This window comes from Haliotis asinina, chromosome 13 (genome assembly GCF_037392515.1).
Source record: "Haliotis asinina isolate JCU_RB_2024 chromosome 13, JCU_Hal_asi_v2, whole genome shotgun sequence".
Classification (NCBI taxonomy): domain Eukaryota; kingdom Metazoa; phylum Mollusca; class Gastropoda; order Lepetellida; family Haliotidae; genus Haliotis; species Haliotis asinina.
This window is the reverse complement of record NC_090292.1, coordinates 4,684,855-4,709,291: the sequence shown is the minus strand read 5'-3', so window position 1 is coordinate 4,709,291 and position 24,437 is coordinate 4,684,855. Positions and strand designations below refer to the sequence as shown.

The window sequence follows — 24,437 nt, the reverse complement described above, 5'->3', positions numbered from 1 at the left end:
AAATCCTATCATATTTACCCTTGTCTCTACTGATGAGTTCAGAATACAGAAAAATGTACTTCCCTGAATTTAAAACTGCTGAGACCACACTTCTGGAGATAGCATGGTATGTCAGTCTAATGTGATAGGAAATCCTTTAGTGCTGACAGTCACTGATGCTCACCACTCTTAGCAGTATTCAGGGAACATCATGAAGCACCAGAAACGTCCCCGTTCTTCTCCCAAACCACTGCAGTCCACATTCTTCCAAACTAATCACTGACACAGTATTTGTGACAATACCATTTATTCCATGTTCATATGTTTCCTTTTTCACATGGCACAGCCCCACAAAACACCATGGTGCACAGTTTTCCTACCAAATTATTCAAACATGTTGCTACCAAACAGCAATAGACGACCCCTGTCAAGGGATGTAACTCTTCCCAGGTTTCACATCAATACCACTAAAATACCTCCAACAGTTACAGGCACCAGGTCAGCAAGGCCCAAAACTAAGAGACAAGAGTTTATATGCTGCAATGACTAGGCTAGTGCAGTCCACTTTTAGAAGGCACGGATGAGTCTGGTTTTATGAAACTTCTGCCAACTATGTCACAGAGGGGGACATTAGAAATGGTCTTCACATATAATGAGTGAGTGGGTTTGGTTTTAAGTTGATTTTAGCAATATTCCAGCAATATCACGGCGGGAGACACCAGAAATGGGCTTCACACATTGTACCCATGTGGGGAATCAAATCAAGTGAACACTTAACCATTAGGCCACAACTTCACAGATCAGGCATAATGGCCATGTTGGAATTTGAACCTGGATCTTTGGCATGATGTGTGAGGACTTTAACCACATGGCTACCTAATCTATTTAAAGAGACATTAATGTATCTCAAGCAAGAACAAACATTCGGTACACAGTTAAACTGTAAGCCACCTATCACAAGACTGGTTGGCTAGTTGATTAAAGCCGAACTTCCAGTCTGTAAATAATCAAGTCTGGACCAGATAATCCGGTGATGAAGAGCATGAGCATCAATACAAACAACTGGAATGCGATGACATGTGTGAACCAAGTCAAGCGAGCCTGACCACCCAATCGCCTCTCACAACGAGCATGGGTTACTGAAGACCAATTCTAACCAGATCTTATCACATAAGGTGAAATGGGCTTACTCATCAGCTGTATCTTGATTCTGGCAATGGAAGAAGCGCTACCCCCCTCATTATCGGCAAGACACTGATAATACGCAGAGTGGACGTCCTCCACACCATAAATACGCAACTGGTTCCGGTCCTCTTGCACCAGCTGTGGACACAAAAAGCAAGTGTCACAATTACACACAAACAGGTGTCACAGTTACAGACAGGTCTCACAATTACAGACAGGTGTCACATTTACAGACAGGCATGTGTCACATTTACAGACAGGCAGGAGTCACAGTTACAGACAGACACTCCTGGTGTCACAGTTACAGACAGGTGTCACAGTTACAGATAGAGATGGGTCAATTACAGACAAACAGCAGTAGAAAAGATGTAGGAAAGATGTAGCCTGTCCATAGGAATGGACGGTCAAAGTTTTTACCAGTCCTGCCAAAATCTAGCCTGCCCTCCAAATATAAACAGAACACCATTTCAAGACTTAAAACTGGTTTGTTTTATTTTGAGCTACCATTTAATATGCACACACAGAGCTGGGACTGTTAAATCTCTCCTAGTGGAATCCTCAGCTACAACAGACTTAGTCTTCAGACAAGTTGTCAACATCTCCAAGATTTGAAAACTGACTCGACATGAGGATGGACTAGAATGTTTTTAAACTCTTCCTCCACAAACTTCACCCATCTCAGACTCTGGACAAATTTTTCCTACACTGCAAACAGGTAGTGCACTTACAGACAGACAGGTGTCACAGTTACAGACAGAGATGAGACAGCAACAGACAGTAAAATGAAATTTACATCAAATCTTTTTGAAATCAATTCAGGTGAAATGTTTACGTCATTCCACTGATTACATCCTGATGACAAACAGACCAATCACTGACCAGATATAAAATCTCACCGTTCTGAACTGTCCACCAGTAAACACTTCCTGTCCATCCTTCAGCCAGTGAACTGTTGGAGGTGGCTCTCCATTCACCTTGCACTCCAACACAATGTTGCCCGCAACAGGGTGGGTGGCGCTCTGTGGCCCGATCTCAATCACAGGGCGAACTGATTCAACACAAACAGTTCAAATTACAATTACAAATATCTCAAATCAAGTTGTTAAAGACAATTACTAGATTCTTAACTAATTTTAGAGCATGTAACAGAAGGTATTGACGTCCTTAGGTTTTATATGACCCCTTATTGAGTTGAATACATTTTCAAAGTACAATGTTAGAACTAAAGAACTTCCTAAGAAATCATAATTTTTTCCTATGTAAAGAATTTTCTTCTCATATGGCTGCCAGGACCAAATAGTTGAAAATCCTTGATGTTATAAGCAAACACTTTAGTCAAGCACACCTTGATCGATTGACTAAGCCCTGTTCTTAACCCTTTGGAGAATATCTGGAACACAATTGTTGTCGTGTGAAACAAAGACATGCTCCTATAAAGAACACCTGGCCCAACTGGTTATATGAGGAATTGTATAGATTGCCCCTGCAGAGGATCAGGAGGCTGACAGGAGGTATGAGGAGGAGGGTGCTGGCTGTCATACAGTCACCTGGAGGTTACACTCAGTATCGACCTATAATCGTGTAAGACACACAAAATCCATATGCCCTGTCAGAGCCTAGCTGAGTGATGACTGACACTCAGAGTACACAAAGAGTGGTATTGCATTCATATGCCCTCCCAGAGCTTGACAGAGTGATGTGACACTCACAGAGTACACGAAGAGTGGTGTTGTATTCATGCACCCTGTCAGAGCCAGACGAAGTGATGTGACACTCACCAAGTACACGGAGTGTGGTGTTGTATTCATACGCCCTGTCAGAGCCTGGCTGCGTGATATGACATTTGTAAACACCAGCATGTTTCTTCCAGACTTTCCTAAAGTGAAGACTTCCTCCATACCACTTCTCAACCTCATCAAACAGCACCTCATTCCCTAGAAAAACACAACACGGTAAGCACAACCACAGACAGCATTCAACATTATCTGTTTGACTGAAATTTTAGAAGCTGATGAACAATGATCTAAATCATGATACCCTGTGGATAACAACTTCTTCATTTATTATGACGGGGACATTTCAGTATAGCTTCTTAAACTATTGTCAAGCAAGAATAAAATAATACAGCACAGACACATGTAAAAGGGATTAAGTAAGACAACACAGGGAATACATCAAAGGGATTGACAACAGCAAGAATGGAATAGGTCATAATGCCATAACAACAGGGGGATGTAGGGGGCAGACAGTGTTGAGGAGGCCAAACAAGATAAACGTAGCAGATGAGATAAATTACTAATGATGGCTGGAGTTCTCTTTTGTGTTGTTTTTATAAGTTCAATGTAGGCAGATGGAATGAGGTATCCTTGGTCTCTGTTGAGGGCTTGTGTTTACGGATTTGAACGGCTTCTGTCAGTTTCCTTTTTCTGAAGTCCTGGAGGTTCTAAGCTAATATTTCAATATTGTCGCACTGGATGTTGTGATTAAGACAGTTGATCATGTGTCCCAGGTATTGGGAAAGGCAGGGGCCATGGAGCATACTGCACATTAGAATGACAAATGGCCCATTAAAATCTGGAAGTTTACTATTGAAACAAGAGCAGTGGCATATTCTAAATTCCAAAAATGGCTAATAATTCTGAAAATGGCCCATCGTCAACATTCTCTTTCCAAATCCCTGTGTGTCCAGAGATGGCTGATTTACGGTCTGATTTTCTGGGGTTGCCCCCTCAACATTGGCTTCCCTCTACATCCCCCTATTGTTGCTGCATTGTTATTGCTGCATATGTTGTTATTTTTGCTTGACAACGGTATAGGAAGCTACATGAAAACATCGCCTCATAATAAACAAAGAAACCGTTATCCATAAAGTATCACATATTTTATTAGGACATAAAATCAGTCACTGGATCGTCTGGTCCAGGATCAATATTTATGAATAAATCTGAAATATAACCAAAATAACATGGTTTGCTTGGCAAGAACTAACTATTGGCAACAAGAGTTGTATGCCTCTCAATTAATGTACCATTGGGAGTGAAATCCATTGATCGATGAAAAATACACCAGCGCGTGGAACGTGTACTAGTTGTATGGATATGTGCACTGTATAAATATCCAATAATAACAATAATAAAAACAACATTGGGAATACTGGCTTGTTAATATTATTCGTTTGCAGTAGTAGTTATCATTATAACATCTTTATTCAAACTCACCATCCTTTGTCCATGTTATTGTTGGCAGTGGGTTGCCGTGGGCGATGCATTCCATAGTTGTTGAGTCACCATTCATAACAGAGGTCTGGTTTACTGGCGTCACGAGGATGTTGAGGAAAGGCTCAGTCACTGGAGATAAAAAATCATGAGTATGACCAACAAAAAAACATGAATACAATACAAGCAAGCAAAAATATGTAATAATGACATAAACAATGATATACTAATAATGTTGTTCTCTACAGTTGTCCAAAATTGGGATACCTGATAAAATGTTCTGTACATCTTCACGTTATCAATAAGCTGCAATATATTTTAAAAAACCTGTTGACACCTGACTTGAGTGAGTAAGTAAATTTGTAAACCATTTTCAGCAATATTTCAGAAATATTCAAGCAGTATCACAGCAGGGTGCATCAGATACAGCCGTTGCACCTTGCACTCATTTAGGAATCAAACCAGGGTCTTAAGCATGACAAGCTTAACCACTAGGCTACACCATCGCCTCTGCATGTACACACCCTTTCTCGTTGCTTGGTCCACAGTCAAGAAAGCTTCTTGGCTGTTGCGCCAGTGAAAATGCGTGGCACCCCCATCTATGTCAAAGAACGCTTTGTTGGCCACGAGACATCGGTAGCTGCCTGCATCTGAAGGCTCTATACGGTTGATTTGTAGTTTCCCTGATTGGTAGAGTATGTACCTGCAATGATTGACCAGTGATGCACATATAGTGATTGACCAGCGACGTACTTGAAATGACTGACCATAATACTGAGGGAAATAGGAAAAAAACTGTTTTTTCACATTTACCACTAAAATTTATGCACTTGATATTCAAAAGTGTGAAACAGCTATTAAAACAGGTTCAGCCTAAATACAGCTCCAGTGGTTAGGAGATGGGAAAGGTACCAGAAGGACTCTAATGTGGTGAGATTAATGCAGAAATGCAGATTTTTTTCAAAATCCAGAGTGACTTCTTTGGAACAGACCATGGATTTATCAGTCCCTCCTCGATTCTGTGGCAAATGTTTAAGAATTCCGCAGCAAATTTAAGCAAATTCTGCACCTCATTTTTCAATATTCTGCTAAACATTTAGAATAAAACAACAAAAACATTAACCAGACCTTCATAGTTTAATTCTCAAACACAGATATAAAGTTAAGTCGACAGTACACATCACAGTACACATCTTGAGTAAGTTTGATGACAAAGCACCAACACCTTTTTCTGTGTTTGAGAATCAAACACTCCCTGAAAGTTATTTCTCTCCTGTCATTCATAACTTGATGCAGACGAACAACTGGTTTCATGCAAATAGCAATTCTATATTTAAATGAAATCTGAAATAATTTCTATTTTCAAAATGATCGATTATGAGAACTTCCCTGCAGTGTCAAATTCATCTAATTTTATTTGAAACACGCCTAAAACTTGCATGCATTTCATGCAAGGTGAGTTAAGGTGAGTTCCATCATCATACCTGAGTGAGCGACCATCTAACCATCTATGCTGTAATCTATTGTTTTCAGCAGACACACACATTTTTTCTATTTTATCATGTTAATTTTTTCCTGATTTTGCGAGCAAACATGCTTTTCTGGATATCCTCTTACACATGCCATGTTGGGCCAAAGTGAGTTATTTCAACAAATCCTATTTGCAATTGTGTAAATTTGAGGGATACAGAGTAACAGCCCCAAACAGTTCTTTTCTATTTCCAACAGTACTTTAGTGATGTACCTGCAATGACTGACCAGTGATGTACCTGCACATTTTACAATTTTAAGTTACAACAGATATAAGCTTCTTTAAACACAAAAACGTTCAGGAATCCTGAGTATTTTTAGCATTATTCTAGCACTGTAAACAGAACACACAGCTTCTTTAGATAAAATTCCTGTCAAAGTATTCACAATCCCTTCATTTAGCAAAATTAAGTAAAAAGAGAACATGAATGCAAGACAATTCAGGGTCTCTCACAACTGTTCAATGCATATTTTATGATACAGGGTCCACAAAGTGTTCGCAATGTTACGACCTGTCGTAACTCTATAGTTTATCATCAGCTTACAAATGTTGTAGCACCTCAACCAGGGTTTTCATAATCAGTGAGTGAGTTTTACACCACACTCAGCAATATTACAGTTATATGGGAGTGGTCTGGAAATAATCTGGACCAGTGATCAACAGCATGAGCAATGATCTGTGCAACTGTAAACCAATGACATGTGTCAATCAAGTCAGTGAACCTGACCACACGATCCCATTAGTTGCCTCTTACGACAAGCAGTTGCCTTTCATGGCAAGCATGGGTTGCTGAGGGCCTATTCTACCCTGGATCTTCACGAGTCTTTGATGATCAGGAGCCAGAGCACCTACTTAGAGTTGTCAGCTGTGATTGGCTGCCTGTTCCGTTCCCAGACGAAGTGTGCTTCAGTGACAGCATGTATAGAACAGTTAAACACCACAGTTGTCCCAGCATCAGCACTCTGGGAGATTGGCTCCAAAGAAAATTTTTTGGATATTCCTAAAACAGAAGGAAAGCATGATATATGTTTGTATAGGGACATAAACGCAGATTATGGAAAGACAAACATGTCACTGAAAAGAAAGTTGACAAAAACCCCAACAATGCAACTACAGCAACAGCAAAGGGATACGATGATATGTGTCAATCAAGTCAGCAAGTGTGACCACCCGATACTCTCAGTCGCCTCTTACGACAAGCGTGGGTTGCTGAAGACTAATTCTAGCCCAGACCTTCACAAGATGCAATCTACTGAACCTCATTTACCTTGAATCTGTATGACGAAAACTCACAAAGCTTCAATGTTGATTGCACACACAGTTAACATTTTTGTTTTGAATACACTCAAAGTTTGGAAAAAAATGTTTGAAGAAATGAATAGACTTTTTCATATTTGACAATTTTGGGTCCCCTTCATGCTAATAAGCAAAAGAAAGCATACCTATATAAGACTGCATCTAAAAATAAACATACAAAACCTGGTTATTGAATGGTGATGTATAGTATGGGTGTCAAAGGTGTCTTCTGAACATTGGTGTCTTATGGGACTCTTTAGGTTAACAATGGGGCAGTGGGGTAGTCTAGTGGTTAAAGCAGTTATTCATCACACTGTAGACCAGGGTTCAATTCTCCTCATGGGTTCAATGTGTGAAGTCCATTTGTGGTGTCCCTCTACATGATATTGCTGGAATTGGCCAAAAGCGGCATAAAACTAAACTCACTCACTCACACTAGGTCAAAGGAGACTTTTAAGTGCAGCCTTCAACTTGCCCTGATACAGCCAACACTTAGACTTCTCTACATTTATGTGAAATTTGAAAGCAAGGAAATTCTTGCATGATAAGGATTCATGCAATATTATCAGTCATCTTATCTAAATTCCTTTTAGAGGTTTTACAAAGTCCAATCAACAATCTTTGAAGGGCATTTGGAAGTAGAAAGCATAAGAAAAGCCAGATTTATGGATGTCAACTTCTTCATTGTGGATAGCACGATGTTTCAGGGCGTATGACCTGATGAAGGAGCAAACATACCCTCCAAAACGTCATGATGTCCACAATATAAAGAGGCTGACATCTATAAATCTGGCTTTTCTTACCCAATTAACTTTTTTTTTTCATTTTTCCAGTAGAAATGGACATAAGATATGTAAGTAGTTGAAAGAGTGAGTGAGTTCAGTTTTACGCCACACTCGGCAATATTCCAGTTATATGGTGGCACTCTGGTGTTTCAAGGCTTAAATGCATAAAGAGCCTATTTAGGGTCACACGTTCAAACATCAGGTTTGTTCAATTCTGTGAGAACCCTGAAAGAGCACCAAATCTAATTATCCAAGATCTCCCATTTACATCTTGGGTCATAGAAGAAACCTGCTGGTGGATAATGACCTTGAATCTACTTACGTGCGACCTTGATCTGTACCCGCCTGGCAATAATGGTTCCTACAGAATTTGTCACAAAGCACTCATAAAATCCCTCGTCTGTTCGAATGTTGTTTCTGCGGTCTCTGTGGATAATCTGATTGAAGTGAAGGGTCCCATTCTTAAAGACACGGACACGAGCATGTTCCCCCCGACTTTTGATCTTCACACCATCCTTCTTCCAGTGGTAACTGACAGGGTAGAAGTCCTTCTCCACCAGGGCGGAACAGTTCACAGTCAAAGGATGTTTCCTGAGCACCACTAATGTGTAGGGAGATTCCTTCACGGCAATGCCACGATCAAGCGTGTCATAGCTGTTGACAGGGCGACTAGTTCGCTCAATGGCTGGAAGAGAAAAGCAAGAGTTAGTTCCCTTGATCACCCAGTGTTGGAAAATCAACTGTTCAGAGTGAATCACTCATGAATGAAGGAGACAGAGATAACAGGGAAACTGAGTGAGTGAGTGAGTGAGTGAGTGAGTTTCTGCAGCTGCACACTGACTACCGTACATCACCACCTACACAACCACCTCAGTAAGTCAGTATTGCAACATAACCGTCTCAGTAAGTCAGTATCCCAACACAACCACCTCAGTAAGTCAGTATCCCAACACAACCACCTCAGTAAGTCAGTATCCCAACACAACCACCTCAGTAAGTCAGTATCCCAACACAACCGCCTCAGTACGTCATAACTTAGCTCATTTGGTCTATGCAGTGCCAGCCTCCACATCTTTGTGCTGTGAAATATTTATGTACGCATGACATATTACAGATATATTAGACTTAAAGACAGAAAAAAATCAATACTGTGAAGTAAAAATTGTTCAGCTACATCACAGTGAGATAGAACTGTTTAGTTACGTCACATTTATAGAATTGTTTAGTTATATCAATCACAGTATGATAGCATCGTTCAGGTTTATAAGTGAGTGAGTGAGTGAGTTTAGTTTTACGTCGCACTCAGCAATATTACAGCTATATGGCGACGGTCTGTAAATAATCGAGTCTGGACCAGACAATCCAGTGATCAACAACATGAGCATCGATCTGCGCAATGGGGAACCGATGACGTGTCAACCAAGTCAGCTAGTCTGACCACCCGATCCCGTTAGTCGCCTCTTACGACAAGCACAGTCACCTTTTATGGCAAGCATGGGTTGCTGAAGGCCTATTCTACCCCGGGACCTTCACGGGTCTCAGGTTTATAACAGTGAGATACCACTGGTCAGTTATATAACAGTGTGATACCATTGGTCAGTTATATCATAGTGTGATACCATTGGTCAGTTATATCATAGTGTGATACCATTGGTCAGTTATATCACAGTGTGATACCATTGGTCAGTTATATCATAGTGTGATACCATCATTCAGTTACATCACAGTGATAGCAATGTTCAGTTATATCACAGTATGATAGCATTGTTCAGTTATATAACAGTGTGATACCATCATTCAGTTATATAACAGTGTGATGCCATTGGTCAGTTATATCACAGTGTGATACCATTGGTCAGTTATATCATAGTGTGACAGCATCGTTCAGTTACATCACAGTGATAGCAATGTTCAGTTATATCACAGTATGATAGCATTGTTCAGTTATATAACAGTGTGATGCCATTGGTCAGTTATCTCACAGTGTGATAGCATTGAAGGGGTGCACACAAATACACCTTTTTGTCCTGAAATTTTGTTAAATGACAATTGAAACTCAGGTGAAAATGAATTGTGCTGTCCCATTTTCTCAATTGTCTGCACCTCTCCTTTCTCAAACAGCTGGATCTGCCCCAGTGTGTCCATGTGTTGTTCAGTCACATTTTATGACAATCCAGTTCAGCTCCAGATCTTCAAGAAACAGCCTATGCCATCAAAAGCATCAGCAATGCACTATGATGCGATGTACCTGTAGCAACACCCCTAGGCGATATGTTATTAGACAGGCATGCTGGTTTATGTTAACAACCGATCGAAGGGAGATAACTCTGCCTTTCCTCATTGCATGTTCTTGAATCATGCGTACTCTGGTCCTAGTCAGTTAGCTGTTTGCAAACTCATGCCTCCAGAGAGTGCAGCTCTGATAGTGCTCGTATTGAAAAAAAAAAATACATAACCATCCCATTATCCCATCTGTGCACAGACAGAACTGGAGTGATGGTCAAGAGGTAAGTGAATGGACAGGGTTTGGCCACATAATACAATATTCTTATTTCTCATCACTGTTTAAAAAAAATTTATTGGTCGGCAGGCAGAATTTTCGTTTACATTATATTTCTTAAGGTCCAAAACCTCTTGATTCCTGTGGAAAATTACACCTTTTCTCCAACAGAACATCAAAACATAGAAGTGTGGAAGATTCATACATATTTTGAGCACTTCCTCTAGAGCAAAACATCCTAAAAACCTTAGGGTCAGTCAGCAATGAATGATATTGAATATGTATGTTCTCAGAGTCCTTTTCAAAATATGCCAACATCTAGTTCTCATGAAATGGCAAAATGAAATTATTGAAAAGCTACTTTTTCATTCTTTAAATAGCATCATATGCTATTGCTTTTCCTAAACATAAGAAAATTAGGCCTTAATTGCAATTATTTTTTTCAAAAATATGTTGTTTTCTAAAATCACCAAATTTACATTTCTTTCCCGTAACAACACTTTAGATGATGTAACATGATATAAAAATGATATTTCTAGCAATTTTGTGTGACAGACATGAAGATTAGCTTAGATTGTATGTATATCCACATAAATGCTTGAATTTGCATGGATTTCTTTGCTTAAATAGATTTGTATTTATACTTTCTAGAAATCACACATAGAACTAAGTTTCCATTTTGTTTTGTTTTTTCAGCAAAACCTCACCCAAGAAAATATTTTATTATGTTAATGGTATTGAAAACATTCATACTTCTTGATAGAGTATCTTTAAATCAATATGATTATTTAAAATCTTAAAAAAATACAAAAAATATTGGTGTCACAGGAAAGATATGCTTGAAAGACAAAAAAATGTTGCTTAACAATCTGTTTTTCACATTAAATAAACATCAATATATTGAACCAAAAATGTGAGTTTACACTGGTTTACACCTAAGAATATATTAAGACATGCATATTTTATACAAACATCCCTTGTGAACTGCTGTTTTTCTTTAACGTAACATACACGCTCTTTACAGTAACAGAATTAATTCTTTACTGTAACGGTTGCATTCATTGTAGATAAATCAGTATGTACATCCAGCAAATGCTGTTAATTGCATACACATATGGCAAAGAATAATATTCATGTAATGATTACTCCTACTTAGGGTAAGATATTAGTAAAACCTTGAACATGATAATAACAGTAACAGATATATTCTTTCCCGTAACAATTACCATTCTCTACTGTAACAGTCTGAGGGGGAAAATATCACTTATCATCTGTTTTTCACATTGTATAAACATAACATATTGAACCAAAAGTGTGACAGGTTCACACCTAAAAATATATTGAGATACAAGTTTATAATATACATAGTTTAAAGATCTGATTTTTCTTTCCTGTTACAATTTTTAGCATTACAGGAAAAAATGTTACAGGAAAGAGGTACATCAACACATATTACATTATGAGGAAATTAATGCCCCCTCGCAAGAATTGGACTTTGCAAGTTTCAAATGTTTCATATTTCAAATGGAAACAAAATTATGTAATAATGCACATGTCAGTGCAACAGTATTGTTACAGGAAAGATGCTTAATAAACATATGCTCCAAGTCCTAATATTTTACGCCCTTATCCCACAGCTGTCAGTCAGTAGAACATCTGAAACTTGGGTCATCATGAGAACACAGGAAGTGCCAATGAGCAGGCAGAAGTTTCGGTATCTTGGCATCAGGGATCATACATACATTATTTCAAATTTGAGGCTGTCTTTACGGGAAAGAACAATATATAGCTGAGGGACAGCTACAAAACATGTCTTATTTAAAAAAGATATGGCATCAAATATCTTTCAATCATTATATGTGTGAACTAAACAGTTCATACACATGAAATCAGCTCGCGAAAGTTAACTAATTTAGTGAATTTGTATCAAAAGATATGAAAACGAACAACACCCTGACTGATGGACAGTGAAACATCTCATTTGTAGCCCTGTCAAGGACTGTAATAAAAAATCTAAATACATTTGTCCACAATTAAACATGGATATACAAACATAATGCCTTAATTTCCATCTTGGGCTGAAAAATTGCAACAAATTTGAAGAAATATTTATGTGATTGAGCAGGGACAAGAATTCCTGCACTGTTTGAAAACGACTTCTAAACTGACAAGTTACCTGACCAGCTGTATAATCCAAAGGGGAAGACAAAATGAAAGATGGTACTATTAGAGGTAGAGGACATGAGTAGAGGATGAGTAGAGGGTGTGTTCGTGCGTATGCGTGCATGCGTTACACCTATGTTCATGGGGCCTAAACCTCCTTGTTACCCAAGCATCCCGTTTAGCCAAAAACAGGGGTATAGAATCAAGACATCAATACATAATTCTTTATCTTCATTGCAGGGCCCACATTGACCCTGAAACCAATATATGCAAAACCCATGCAAGTCTAGACTTTCACATTTTATCAAATTAAAAAAAATGTCCAGGCTCCTTTTCATCATTGTCATTATTATTATTATTTTATGAACAGTCATTATTTTCTGTAACATGTTCATTTCAGAGACTATATGACAGTCTACCTTCAGGTGAGCAGAACTTACAGATGCACATGCGCGAATACAGTTCTTTTGATAACGGGCGGTGCACACACTTCTGGGACCCTGAGACCGGCAGAAGGTGGTGGAAGAAAAAGGTTGGTGGGGGGGGGGGGGGGGGGGGGGGCGGGTAGGTGCTGTGCGTGAGTGCCCTCATCTCCTTTACAAGTTTCAAATGTCCATTATAAGCTATCTGGAGCAAAGGAAGGTGCGCGCCCTTTGTACAAGTTGTAGCACACACACACACACACACACACACACACACACACACACACACACACACACACCCCGACCTCACCCTCCATTCCCTCTTCCCCCCTCCCCCCCCCCCCTCTATCCACGTCATCCACCCCACCCACACAGCTCATACGTACACGTGAAATATCCCCTGGGTCTGATCGGACAGAGGTCCGTTTGCCGAACCCAATACCTCCCATCAAAACATAGATATGTATTCAGATCAGCTGAAAGACGTCAGCAGTCGTGATGTCCTAAAGCAATATTAACGTTCAGCGGAGACAACTACAAACGTAATGTCCTCCATAGGTATGATATCTCATCCACCCGATTCCTCAAAAAGTCGGAAAATTGATCTCACGTTTGAGACGACACAAAAACAACCTCAGGTAAATATACGTACGTGAAACATCGCGGCCATGTACAAGAACAACAGAGGTGACATACTGAAATATAGCTCTTCTATAATCGCTTATCATTCGATCCACCCGGAGATCAAAGAATAATTATTACTCGGGCGTTATTTCACATAACGTCTGTACTGTTGTATCATGTGACCGATTCCTGCGATTGGCCAGGAATGTTTCTTATACACAGAGCCTCATGGGGCTGCCATTATATCCCTTCAGAGTAAGTTAACCATGGCAACTTAGACAACTTAGAGGATAGCTGATCGAACAAAGTGGGTCTTGATTTTTTTCTTAACATATGGTACAATGTGTGAATAAATGGTGAATTATTGCGTATAGCCTTATTCGCGCCAACTTAAGCGTAAACCAGATACAGGCTGAGAAGGGAGGAGGCAGGCGGATCAAGACGGGGATGGGGGCGTGCGCCACCCCTCTTTCAATAGTGAAAGCTTATGAAATGACCATTGAAACTGTCGTAAAAGTGAGTGAGTTTAGTTTTACATAATCGAGTCTGGGATCAGAGAGAGAGAGAGAGAGAGAGAGAGAGAGAGAGAGAGAGAGAGAGAGAGAGAGAGAGAGAGAGAGAGAGAGAGAGAGAGAGAGAGAGAGAGAGAGAGAGAGAGAGAGAGATGCTATACAAGAGTATAACCGCGGTTTTCCAAGGGAGAACTGTACCCGTACAGTGACACATACAAGATCGTACATTAAACGATGTACTGCCGATGGGAAACTGTAACTGCTGACAACTGTCTACACAGATCCAAGCAGAATATGATTACACCCGTTGGCGCGAGCCACGTACAGATGGATATAATAACACCTGCTACTGCCGCGGTATTCCGAATTAATTTTAATTCCTCAAATCATATTACCAAAGCGAGTACACGGGCTACGGCTGAAGATACAGCATTGAAAATATTAATATTATATATACAAAGAGTCTCAAATGAAACTTCTAAATGAAACTGTCGCAAAAGACATAGATCTAGTACACAATATCGATCTTAAAGTTCAGCGGTTTTCAGTCTCAGAGAATGGCGTTATGTTCCTCTTTCGATGATCTGTAATTGCTGGATGCAGCGTACATAGATCTATTTCCATCTACAGAACAATTTTCTCAAAGGGCTTTTGCAGATTTTATACACGCACGTTATATCGCGGCCTCTCGCACGCTCCACGTAGTGTCAGTGTACATGACTGTCATTGTGGATGGTTTGGCGCATGGCTACAGAGGTCATGACATCACTGCCGACGACCTTCACCTTCCGAACTCTAGGTCGTCGTGACCTTAGCGGCCAGACAGGGTGACCCCATTACAGTCGGTCTGTGAGAGAAGCGCTGACCACTTCACCTGAATCGACAGCCTTGGTCAAGACCAGTGTTTACAGACTAGAGCTACGGCCATACCATGACCGTGCTTGTTCCACTCTGTGTTGCAGCGTCGGGTACAGCGGTGGCGTGGTACATCATTCATTGTCCGAGTGTAGAAAGAGTCCTCGGTCATGTATATATCAAGTCAAAGTCAACTTTATTTATTGTACTTAGTCCTCCGGCACGTAGGCAGATTGATATTCGTTATTTCCTCCAGTGAATGAAGATACAATGCGGTATGATTTATTTACATGAAGAAACAGAGAAATACAGATAGTTATAAACAATTTACAAAGACATCTTTCCAGTGGTTGACAGTCACACATTCGAGCCATATATTATCAACAAAGGGATACACAACATTCCGTTTGAAGTCCTCCCAGTAAGAACCATTGAATCAGTTCTTCATCAATGTTCCATTGGCTGGAAAACGTATTTACATCTTCTATGTCAATAATTGATTCGATAAGAAGATCTCTCTCTCTCTCTCTCCACATATACATTCTTTTGACTGGATGCACAGAGTACTAATTTCCACTAAATTTGCCATACAGTGAAACAGATCAGGTCGTAGGGTGGGCATATGCTTCAAGGGATAACCTCATGTCATCCGTATTGCTTCTAAGGATGACAGCATGTTTTACACAAAGCGGTAGATAACGCGCAACACTTTCATTTTGGGAGGATTGAATAGAAACAAGAGCAGTTGAAAGATATTTTAAAATGTATTGTTATCTCTTAAATCAGCGTAAAGTGAAAATACAAAAGCGAGGTCAATTTCATCTTCTACAACCGAGTAACATAATGGACATATCCTTAAACCTATCTCTATTGAAAATCGCCTGCCTTTATTCACTGATAAATCTAACAAGCCCAATCGAAAATTGACAATGTGCACGTCTGATGTATATATCATACTGATAGATGTAGTTCTGACTGAAATAAACTCTTATGTGATCTATACAACTGACATCTTGAACTGGGACAGGAATGCCATCCTCGACAAAACATGCCGGCAGAGCCAATGATAATGGACATTGTCTAAATGAAATGCAGCCGCCGATATCATACCCAAAGAGAGACTGGGTATGGTTCTACGCCGCTTTTAGCAATATTTCAGCAATATCACGACGGGAGACACCAGAAATGGGCTTCACAAATTGTACCCATGTGGGGAATCGAACCCGGGTTATAGGCATGAGGAGTAAACGCTTCAACCACGAGGCTACCCCACCGATCCGATACCTGAAGAAGATCGTGGGTTCGCAAACAAGGTTAGATCACATGCGTAGGGTCGGTGTTTGCACGGGTACTACAGATACGTAAACCTGTTCGTTTCTAAATACAGAAACGTAAATACACAAACCTAAATACACAGACGTAAACACACAAACGTAAATACACAAACGTAAATACAAAAACTTAAATAGCGAAGCCTACCTGGTACCCACATAGCGGAAGAGTCCATATATACAACCTAAAATCGACAGTCTAAGTAAACTTATCCTCAGTACTTTTCGTTACACTCTACTACTGAGTCTAACAAAACCTTATGGGAGGTCGCGTCAGGTAACCTCTGAGAATGACCAATCAAAACACAGTTTACCAAATCGCGAAAGTGCACATTCGCACATACCTTATGAACTTTTCATCTCGAAAAGGTTCATACCCGAACGATTCCGAATGGTATTCAGCGTACGATCGCTTCCGGGTGATGCACACGTCGTACGCACAACCATGACAATGGTGAATACATAGTCGCTGAAAATGGTGTTTTGGGCAATATTCAAGGATGTCATCCTGCGGGAACATTAGCTAATGGTAACCATGTCAACAGAAACCCCAAACCCTATATACTGCAGATCAAATAATTGTGTTATATGTGGATTTTTGTTTGTGGAGAGATCTGTGTCGGTGACCTGAATATTTTGAAAGTCCCTCCGATCCCTAAATAGTAGCCGTTGTTCTGATTGGTTAAATCTATTTAACCGTCTCGCTCAAAGGTTACCCGACGTGACCTTCTACTAGGTTTTGTTAGACTCAGTGGTTTAGTGTAACGAAATACACTGAGACAAAGTTTACCTAGACTGCTAAAATCGAAAAGGTACGTTCCCGTTCAGCTGATAACACCGCCTCCGTTCAGCTGATAGCGAGATGCATTGTGCATCACGAAATATTTCTTACAGTGTGTAGTCGTTTCGCAACCAAATTCATTAGTATGACAGCACTGATCAAGAAAACGACACAGTGCAGAATGGAATGGTTCCTGAGTAAGCGTTTATTCTGATTTCTGCTGGGATACGTTTCCATATGCAGAAAAGTACCTTGGGTACACATCTAAGTACCCTTCCCGCACCTCTTAGCCACAATTCCCTTGGTTCATGGGCGCCAACAGAGCTAAGCTCACACTAGCAGACATATGGTACCGAGTCTGGCGATCTTATAGCACCAACATATCTTATAGACACAGCTCGGTGACAAATATTTTCTGTATTTCACACAACACACACGTCTGTGTCTAACTTGACATGTAGTAATGCACAAAGCGGTGTGGGGCCCACTCATGTCTATTTGCATTGTACGCCAGTTGCCCGACTGCATTTCACGACATGTCTCGGATATGATGTCGTTGGTTGTCTCGTGGTATGTCAGATGGTGACCTGACTGTCTTGACCGTGACGTCTAACACAAACACCCAGGATCAACATAATCTGACGTTTTTCACCTTAAATCGTGGCCTATGATACTATCGCGATAAAATGGCGTAAAGGAGGACGCTGACCTCTGACGCTGAGCAAATACGACCTGGCTCCCCATTCAGGCGACGCCATGTTGTGGGGCAATGGTTTATCGCCATAACTCAACACGGCGTTTCAGAAAATATACAGCATGCCATAAGCTCCACACAACCCTCTTCGGAGGAGAAACAGACTAGCTAATGTCTAAACGCTTTTTAATTTATTGATGTAAGGGTAACATTTAGAAACCGAATCGGAAGACAACGTTCTGATGTTCATTAGGTAGTACCGTCTACTGACCCCATGGGCGAGGACCCGTAGGATCCGGAGTAGAATAGGCCTTCAGTAACCCATGCTTGCCACAGAAGGCGACTATGCTTGTCGTAAGAGGCGACTAACGGGATCGCGTGGTCAGGTTCGCTGACTTGGTTGACACGTCATCGGTTCCCAGTTGCTGGGATCGATGCTCATGCTGTTGATCCCTGGATGTCCAAGATCGATTACTTACAGACCGCCGCCGTATAGCTGGAATGCTGCTGAGTGCGGCGTAAAACTACACTCATTCACCCACCATAAGTGGACGGACGCCTCTTTGTTAGAGGCATAGTATGTTCTATATATATATTTTTTTCAGAAATTGTCATTTTCACTTCGAATTTTTACCTTAGAAAGTCACCGTTAGTCAACATGCTCATGTGCCCCACATCCTGTCCAGTCAATCATTGGTCGGGTGAGTTCCATTGTTACCTCCTTTTTGTCAGTCATTGGTCGTGAGTTACCAGTGTTACCTCTTATTTGTCAATCATTGGTCGGGAGTTACCAGTGTTACCTCTTATTTGTCAATCGTTGGTCGGGAGTTACCAGTGTTACCTCTTATTTGTCCATCATAGGAGCCACAGACGAAGTCTACAAGTAAATGTCGCTTGTGGTATTTGTACAGACATAATTATACAGAAAGGCACTCCGGTTAATGGCTTCTAAACAGGATGAGGTATTACATGTTTAATGTCTGAACTAAACGTATGAGTGTTGGATAATTTCACCGCTTACTGAACGCCGGAGAATCGTCTTGCTTAACGTTGTACGCTTACAATGACAGGTACACACGGAACATTCAGACTGCATCAAATAGAGGCAGCTACGTCAATTACAGAAACAAAATCGTCACCTTCAACTACGTAAACAACACAAAAAAACAACAGTAACTAATAAAACAACATCAACAGTTTCAATATCAACAACGCCATCATCACCTCCTCCAAATAAATTTTCATTCACACCAACGTCAACAGCTCCAGCAACGTCACAAACAACACCAGCAGTCCCAACAGCGTCAGCTTCACCAACGCCAACAGCGCCAACAGAAACCATTACCACCAACAACGTCAACACCATCAACAACGCCACCTAGACCGACAACCTCAACAGTTTCAGTTACAAGACAACTAATAACAGCAAGAACATCAGTGTCAGCACCAGCAACGACAACTACACAAACAGGATCTACTACACCATCATCAACAACTCCAAACTCCACATTAACGTTACAAATACGCCTTTGTACTGTTTACTGGTCTGTCACGCAGATCCTAAAGACATGTTTATCCATGAAGGTCCACCATAGAAGCCTAGATTATGTGGCTAGTCGAGATTTTCATAGTTTGTGAGTTTCCAAAGTGTCTGGGTGCCTTTATGTTTTAGGATTATAAATTTTGTTCATTATTGTGAAATGTGTTCATTTCAGAGGATAGTTGTCAACGTAAGGATTAGCGATCAGGCAGTTCTTCAACTCTGCACGGCAGGGTTGACCCCTAGGTCCTCCAAGTCTTAAATATGTGATACGAAATTTATACCACCGCACGATAGTGACGTTCCATCTGATAAGAAGACGAAGCTCCACTCATGTGCCATTCAACTGTTCACATAGTTTTACGTGCTCGAATTTTAATAGGCGAGGTAATGACGCCGCTCGGGAACTGGGGCAACTATAGTCTTTATCACAATGGGAAGCACTTCAGCTTCCATTTTACCCTGTAACGCAAACACCCCCTTAGTCAGCGTTTGATCTTGAATACTGATATTATATCACACAGGAAGTCATAAACCACAAAACAATGCCAGCTAAACCACTACAGGGGCCGTGGCCTTTGACCTCTCCCTTGACCTCAAAGTTAACATTTCTTCCCTAAAAAATATGACAGTCTTTGTCGTGTTGGTATTTGCGTGATAAATTCCGGGGCACGCTGCAGTTGTCTTGTATATCTTATGGTTTAATTGCAGTATGCCATGAGTTAGGAGGTCGCGGTGATATCACGTGGCGGCGTGATCTTTCAAGTGGAGCACCGCACGTGTACTTAATGTGAGATTGGCGATTAAATGTAACACCATATCACAAATGGTCGAACCCTCGATGTCACCCAAATAACCTCATATGAGCGAGTACCAAGCTTATCAGACAAGGATCAACATCTCTTGGTCCTGTGTGTTATACGACTTTGTCGAGTAACGTCGCCTGCAGCAGGTAGAGTGCGTGATTTACAGCCGCACTGTACAGTATCCTGATTATATCACGACGTGTGAGCTTCATGTGGAGGGAAAACCTGAAGTGAAACCCATCTGCAGGTGCTTGGTGCCGATAAACCCACACTGACTTGTAGTTTGTTTGATGTACAACGCCGCGCTTATTCCAACTAAATGGCATGGGTCTGTAAATAATCGAGCCTGGGTTAGTGAGTTTAGTTTTACGCCTTTATGCAATATTCCAACAAAATGACGGCGGGCACACCAGAAATGGGCTTCACCCGTTGTAACCAAGTTGGGAATCGAACGTAGGACATCAGCGCGACGATCGGAAGCTTTACTTGGTTACCTCACTGCCACAGGTTCAGGGAAAAGTCTCTGGGCATCTTAATTTAAACTTTATTTCTGCATATGTTCATTTCAGCGACTAGATGTTCGTCAAGAAATTTGCGTTGCAATTCCCAATATACAAACATGTACTGAAAAAATAAGTGTTGAATCTGGTTTGGAACCAGCCTGACTGTTCGATAACTAGTTCCATAAGCACTGGGACGGTGGGGTAGCCTGACGACTAAAGCATCCGTTCGTCACCATGAAGACACGGGTTCGATTCCCTACATGGGTACAATGTGTGAAGCCCTTTTCTGGTGTTCCCCTCCATGATGTTGCACTAATATTTCTAAAAGCGGCGTAAAACAATACTCACAATGTAGGTCTAGGCAGGGTATAGGAGTAATCTGTCCGACATCCACTAACTCGCTCATACCATGAGCACCAAATACAGAGACCAGTCAAGCCAGCCATTCCTCGAAGCGCCATGAATGTGGTTCACCTTGATCAAAAGGAATGTATTAAAGGCTGCCGGTAGTGCTGAAGGAGTATTATTGATTCCCAACAAGCGAGTGAGTCAGTCAGTCAGTGAGTGAGTTTAGTTTTACGCCGCACTCAGCAATATTGCAGCTATATGGCTGCGGTCTGTAAATAATCGAGTCGGGACCAGACAATCCAGTGATCAACAACAAGAGCATCGATCTGCGCCATAGGGAACCGATGACATGTGTCAACCAAGTCAACGAGCCTGACCACCCGTTAGTCGCTTCTTACGACAAGCATAGTCTCCTTTTATGGCAAGCATGGGTTGCTGAAGGCCTATTCTGCCCCGGACCTTCACGGGTCGATTCCCAACAAGTGTAAGGCACATGATGTGTAAATGTCCGCCTAGATTGCAACAAGACCGCACTTTCTCGTTTGTCTGTGCGCAGATTCCCCCAACCGTAAAATAAATATTGCAATTTAAACCAAATCTGTCAAATTTGCTTTCGTTCTTCCAGCTGCAGGTATCAAAGATCAAAAGGAAAACAAAACATACATATTGAATCGAAAACATGTATACACAGCTATGACGACTCTTTTATGTTTCCGCGCGAAATTATCTGTAACACACTGACGTTTACTGAATGAGTTCAAGAATTCCATAACTGTACGTGCAATACCAGTTCAGCAGCTGCAGCGATCTAACAGCAGTGAGTGAGTGAGTTAAGTTTTACGCAGCTTTTCGCAATGTTCCAGCAATATCATGACAGAGGGCACCAGAGTGAGTGAGTGAGTGAGTGATTGAGTGAGTTCAGTTTTACGCCGCTTTTAACAGTATTCCAGCAATGTCACAAGTGGGACACAAGAAATGGGCTTCACACATTGTACCCATGTGGGGAACCAAACACGGAGGTATGGCGTGACGAACGAACGCTTGAACCACTTGGCTAGCCAGTCGCTCCCGATCTGATAGCTCAAATTGCATGTTTACAAATTACCTGAACGTCGACCACAGACAGCGGCACGAGTGCTCAAGGACGAGGTTACTGATTATCCAGCAATAAGAGTACATGGCAGTATGTCTGTTCTCTGGTTACTTGTATTTATTTATTCATTGATGTCTTTACGGTATCTGAACCCATGCGTCAGGATTTGGTTTCATGTTTTATTTACAAGACACGTGTCATACCAGTATCATTAGGTATTCGTTTCAAACAATGATAGTACTCGCTTCTTCAGCATTACTAACAATGATAGTACTCGCTCCATCAGCATTACTAACAATGACAGTATTCACTCCTTCAGTATTATTAACAATGATAGTACTCGCTCCTTCAGTATTACTAACAATGACAGTACTCGCTCCTTCAGCATTACTAACAATGATAGTACTCAATCCTTCAGCATTACTAACAATGACACTACTGGCTCCTTCAGCATTACCAACAATGATAGTACTCGCTCCTTCAGCATTACCAACAATGATAGTACTCGCTCCTTCAGCATTACTAACAATAATAGTACTCGCTCCTTCAGTATTACTAACAATGATACTACTCGCTCCTTCAGTATTACTAACATATATAGTACTCGCTCCTTCAGCATTACTAACAATGATAGTACTCGCTCCTTCAGTATTACTAACAATGATAGTACTCGCTCCTTCAGCATTACTAACAATGATAGTACTCGCTCCTTCAGTATTACTAACAATGATAGTACTCGCTCCTTCAGCATTACTAACAATGATAGTACTCAATCCTTCAGCATTACTAACAATGATAGTACTCGCTCCTTCAGTATTACCAACAGGAGTCATCAGAAGATGACTTATCCCCCCGGCTCCCACATATTTCAAAGGACAAACCATCTGACAATTACTCAATCTCTTTGTTTTGCATAAAAATATTGAACAGTTTTTGAGTTCTGCTCCGGAAAAGAAGCCCATCCCTCCATTTTGAGACTAAGTCCGAAACGTTTCCATTGAAACCGTGAAAATAATAAATCACAAAAACCTGTACATAGCAAAAGGTACCACTTTGGGATCTGCAACACATATCTAGCAAGTTTTGCAGAAAAATATTGAACGGTTTCTCAGTTCTGCTCCGGAAACGAAGCCCATCCCACCATTAGACTAACACCAAAATGTTCCATGAAAAAACAAAAAAATAAAAATAAAAATGCCAAAAATCTGTAAATAGCAAAAGACACAACCACAAGTTGAGATTATTATATCTATCACGTTTGGTCTAAAATATTGAATGGTTTCTGAGTTATGCTCCGGAAACAAAATGATTACGGACGAACGGACGGACAGACGAGGTCTTGACTATATCCCCCCGCATTACATGCTGGGAGGATAACAAAGGCCAAATTACATTTTTTTTCTGTTCAACAATTGTTTTCGAAAATAATCCAAATTTAAAAATTTGTCTTCGCACTTGATCCTGACATACCTTATATGGGTCACAGGATCAAGCTGTGTGTAAAGACAGGTGTGACAGGTGCAAATATACATGGTCGCCGGGCATGAGGTAGGATATGTAGTAGTAACGTTATGTCAGTCTATCTCACACCAACATCAGCACGCGACAGGCAGAACACAATGTTTGGAGTTTTCTTGAGGATATCCGAGACTACAATCAACAATTATGAACAGAGAAGGAATATATTGTAGCCAGTGAGTGTCGTTTTAAGTTCAAGTCTTTGAATGTCATTTAGAAGTGAAAATACATAAGAATGAAGATTTTTATGGATATCAACTTCTTTATGAGAGAACACAACGTTTCGGAGTTAATGCTTACTCCTTCATCAGGTGATTGAGAAAGGGATACAGAGGTGTATTTATATGTACAGGTAAAACAATAACAAAGTAACAAGTGGAATGAGTTAACGAAAGCTAGTATAAACAAGCACTGATAGGAAGCAAGCTCCCAAGCCCCGCCCCAACCTCACGCACCAAGAGAGACAGGCCATCACCGAACTCAAGAAGGATGACAGCATCACCATCACCGAAGCTGACAAGGGCAAAGCAGCAGTCATCATGGACACCCCGGAATTCCTCCAGCTCGTCAACAACAGCCTCTCAGACACAACCACCTACCTCAATATCAAGAAAGATCCGACGGCCAGACTGGAAAGACAACACAAGAAAACCCTGAAGGACCTCCATGAGAAGAGAGAAATCAACGACATCATCTTCAACCAGCTGAACCCTTTCAACTCCCAAGCCCCATACGGAAGAGCCACCATCAAGATCC

The 24,437-nt window shown here is 40.9% G+C and overlaps 1 protein-coding gene across 1 annotated transcript in view; it reads right to left on the bottom strand.

Annotated features, from left to right (window-relative positions):
• The window catches only part of LOC137259288 (protogenin-like), a 79,143-nt gene that overhangs the window by 25,229 nt on the left and 29,477 nt on the right, over positions 1 to 24,437 (bottom strand). Inside the window, exons 2-8 of the mRNA XM_067796922.1 lie at positions 8,314 to 8,676; positions 6,763 to 6,910; positions 4,904 to 5,082; positions 4,383 to 4,511; positions 2,943 to 3,098; positions 2,061 to 2,212; positions 1,170 to 1,302 (exon numbers count right to left, since the gene is read on the bottom strand). Coding sequence (XP_067653023.1) covers positions 1,170 to 1,302; positions 2,061 to 2,212; positions 2,943 to 3,098; positions 4,383 to 4,511; positions 4,904 to 5,082; positions 6,763 to 6,910; positions 8,314 to 8,676 — 1,260 coding nt within the window. The remainder of the gene's footprint in view (positions 1 to 1,169; positions 1,303 to 2,060; positions 2,213 to 2,942; positions 3,099 to 4,382; positions 4,512 to 4,903; positions 5,083 to 6,762; positions 6,911 to 8,313; positions 8,677 to 24,437) is intronic.